General features: G+C 51.0%; 1 protein-coding gene across 1 annotated transcript in view; it reads left to right on the top strand.

Annotated features, from left to right (window-relative positions):
• AQP9 (aquaporin 9) overlaps positions 1 to 3,483 on the top strand; it is a 28,127-nt gene extending 24,644 nt beyond the window's left edge. The window contains exon 6 of the mRNA XM_015409169.1: positions 3,148 to 3,483. Coding sequence (XP_015264655.1) covers positions 3,148 to 3,307 — 160 coding nt within the window. The 3' untranslated portion in view covers positions 3,308 to 3,483. The remainder of the gene's footprint in view (positions 1 to 3,147) is intronic.
• The last annotated feature ends 277 nt before the right edge of the window (positions 3,484 to 3,760 follow it).

Genomic DNA, 3,760 nt, shown 5'->3' on the forward strand with positions numbered 1-3,760 from the left:
TTGTCTGAAGGCACCTGGAGAACAGGAGCGAGATTTGAACCAGGGACCTCCTTCCTGTAGCCACGAGGCCGATGAAGTTCCTTTGGGTTAGGGCCCAACAGAGCATGGCTAAGCCCTGACTCTCAGGCTCTTGGACAAAGTTACTCTCAACAACACTCTCTGACAGTGATCTGTTTATTGAGAAATAAAGATGTTCCGAGCTAAGGCCGGTACTGTGTCAGAAGTGAGGCTCTGGCACCAAAATCCATTGTTATCGGCGGTTCGAATAAGGCCCCCCCTTAGGTTCCGTCCAGTCACACACTGCAATCACCAGTCTGGTGTAGTGGTTAAGTGCGCGGACTCTAATCTGGGAGAACTGGGTTTGATTCCCCACTCCTCCTCCACTTGTAGCTACTGGATGACCTTGGGCAAGCCACAGTTCTGTCAGAGCTGTTCTTGAAAAAGGGCCGTTTCTGTCAGAGCTCTCTCAGCCCCACCTACCTCACAGGGTGTCTGTTGTGGGGAGGGGAAGGAGACTGTAAGCCACTCTGAGACTCCTCTGGGTAGTGAAGGGCAGGGTAGAAACCCAAACTCCTACTCCTACTCCTCCCCCCCCGCCTAGCTTTCGTGTGCTTTATGGCCCCACCTGTAAACCCACCGTTACAGCAAAGCAAGCACAGACACTATCCAAGGTCATCCCTGAGAAGGGAGGCTTCTTTAGAAGAGGTACATCGCCACAACAACAGAGCCATTCTCACACTCGCACACACACACACACCCCTCAGGAATTTTCCCCCCTTTACAGGCCTCAAAACCCCGTAATACATGGCAAATAAGAGTCCTAGTTTGACACTGACCTGGATAGGCCAGGTTAGCCCAACCCCGTCAGATCTGGGAAGCTAAGCAGGATCGGCCCTGGTTAGTATTGGAAGGGCGACCTCCAAGGAATACCAGGGCCGTGACGCAGTGGCAGGCAATGGCGAACCACCTCTGAACCGTCTCTTGCCTTAAAAACAAGTCTAGCTTGCCACCTAGTGGTCCATAATGCTAAAAGAGCGAGAACTTCTGGCTGCCAGACAATCTTAGAGTCTCCTAGCTTTCCTACACACACGGCCCATATGACAACCAGTGTTCCCTCTAAGCTGAGTTAGTGTGATCTAGCTCACAGTTTTTTAGCCTCTGGCTCACACATTTTTGTCTTAGCTCGGGAAGGAGCGCTCCAGAGCAAACTAATTTATGTAGTAGCCAGATCACTTGCTCACAGCTTTAATGTGGTCCATAATGCTAAAAGAGCTAGAACTTCTGGCTGCCAGACAATCTTAGAGTCTCCTGGCTTTCCTACACACACGGCCATATGATAATTATTAGTTATTAGAGCATGGCTAGCTGTTGCAGTCTTCAAAGGGTTGCCAGTTCTGGGTTGGGAAATTCCCGGAGATTTGGGGTGGGGGGGTGCATCCTGGGGGATGATGGAATTTGGGGAGAGTAGGGAGCTCCACGAGGCTATTGAGACCCCCTCCCCACGGCTGCCGTTTACCTGCAGAGGAGCTGATCACTGTAGCATGCAGATCAATTGTAATTCTGGCAGAATCTCCAGGCCACACCTTGAGGTTGGCAAGCCAGCCTTTCCCTCTTCCTTCCCACGGCTTGGAGCAGCGCAGCGGCTTGCCGGTCGCTAGAAGGGAGCGTAAATTGACGGCTTCATGTTGCAAGGGTGACATCTGGTGGACACGTGCGGGTAGTACCTCCTAGGAGGAATTGATAAAATAATAGTTTTTTTTCCCCCTGGAGACCCCTGATAAGATCTACAGACGGGGTTACTCACTTTTAAAAAATCATTCTTATGTCTTGTAAGCACTGCTGAAGGCCCCCACTGGGGGCAGAAAGTCAGCAGCTTCTTTTTTAGAGTAAATACACGTGCAATGCAGTGTTTAAAGTTCCAGGAATGGAGGAAGCCGTGTTCCCTGTTGCGGCCAAATAAAACAGGGGTTCAGCCGCAGGAGTGCCAGTCTCCAGGTGGGACCAAACCAGTGTTCCCTCTAAGCTCTGTCCCAATCCAAAAGTACGCCGATACGTACTGGGAAAAGTCCCAGAGGAAAATAACTGATCACCATTCAAGTGAGCAATAGCCTTCGGACAATTTGGGTACCATTTTCAAAAATTCACATTCCATCAGCCATTCAGTAGAAAAAGCAATGGAACTGCCGATGGGGAGTCGACTTTGGAACACCCGTTTCACTTCTAGTTTCTCAAGGTTGGGACTCCAATATGCAACTACTCAAATGCAAAGAAATCTGAATGAGTCATGCACAAAATTGGCTTTTATAAAGTCACAGACTCATATTCTTGTCCCAATCCAAAGGTACGCCGATACGTACTGGGAAATGTCCCAGAGGAAAATAACTGATCACCATTTAAGTGAGCAATATCCTTCAGACAATTTGGGTACCATTTTCAAAAATTCACATTCCATCAGCCATTCGGTAGAAAAAGCAATGGAACCGCCGATGGGGAGTCGACTTTGGAACACCCGTTTCACTTCTAGTTTCTCAAGGTTGGGACTCCAATATGCAACTACTCAAATGCAAAGGCAAAACTCCAAGAAGTGCTCTCACCAGTCGGCATTCACCTTCAAGTTTTGTCTCCTGCTTTCAACATTGATCTCCAGCTGACAGACATCAGCCCCCCTGGGGAAAATGGCAGCTTTGAAGGGGGGACTCAGTGCTGCCTGTTGACACCTTTCCTAGTGCCCACTGAGTAGGGTTGCCAGGTCTGGGTTGGGAAACACCTGGGGACTTTGGGGGTGGAGCCAGGAGAGGGTGGAGTTCGAGGAGGGGAGGGGCCTCAGCTGCTTTTAGAAAGGGGGTGGGACAAGGCGGGGCTTATGCCCAGCAAGACTTCCAATTGGCCACTGGAAAGTTTTTTTTTTTAAATGTGGCTTTGTCATCTTCACTTTGTGAATGAAGGTGAGCCGCGGCAGCCATTTTGTTGCTAGCTCCTCCTCTTGAGGAAGCCATTTGGTGGCAGCCATTTCGTGGCTGTGCCGACCATGCTGTGTCGGCGTTCCAAGGGTGCCCACAGGGTCAGAAAGCTCGGGGAGCCTTCCCATGAGGAAACACAGATAACTGCACCATGCTGATTCTCTCTCTCTCTCTCTCTCTCTCGCAGGGCTGGCAACCACTGGTGGTGGGTGCCGATCGTTGGTCCCATGGTTGGGGCCGGTTTTGGGGCCGCTATCTACATGCTGTTTATCGAACTGCACCATGTGCAGCCGCCGCCGCCACAGAGCAACGCCGCTCACGACAAATACGAACTCACCAGCATGTAGGGAGGGGGGGCAGGTCCCCTCGGCTCTCCCCCTCGCCTGCTCCAGAACTGCGTCCCGCCCCAACGCCCATTCCAGTTTCACGAAGAGGATTCCTGAAATTAACTCTGGACACGTGTTCCCTCTAAGCTGACGTTATGTGAGCTAGCTCACAGTTCTTTAGCCTCCGGCTCACCCATTTTTGTCTCCGCTTAGGGAGGAGGGGGCTCCAGAGCCAACTAATTTATGCAGCAGCCAAATCGCTCTCTCACAACTGTAATGCCAGGAGCTCACAAAGGAGAATATTTGCTCACAAGACTCCACCGCTTAGAGGGAGCATTGCTTACAATGCCAAGCAGTGTTCCCTCTAAGCTGAGTGAGTGTGAGCCAGCTCACAGTTTTCTAGCCTCCAGCTCACCCACTGTTGTCTTAGCTCAGGAAGGACGGCTCCAGAGCTAACTAACTGATACAGCAGCC

Source organism: Gekko japonicus, unplaced genomic scaffold (genome assembly GCF_001447785.1).
Source record: "Gekko japonicus isolate JY-2015 unplaced genomic scaffold, Gekko_japonicus_V1.1 scaffold167, whole genome shotgun sequence".
NCBI classification, from domain to species: Eukaryota; Metazoa; Chordata; class Lepidosauria; order Squamata; family Gekkonidae; genus Gekko; species Gekko japonicus.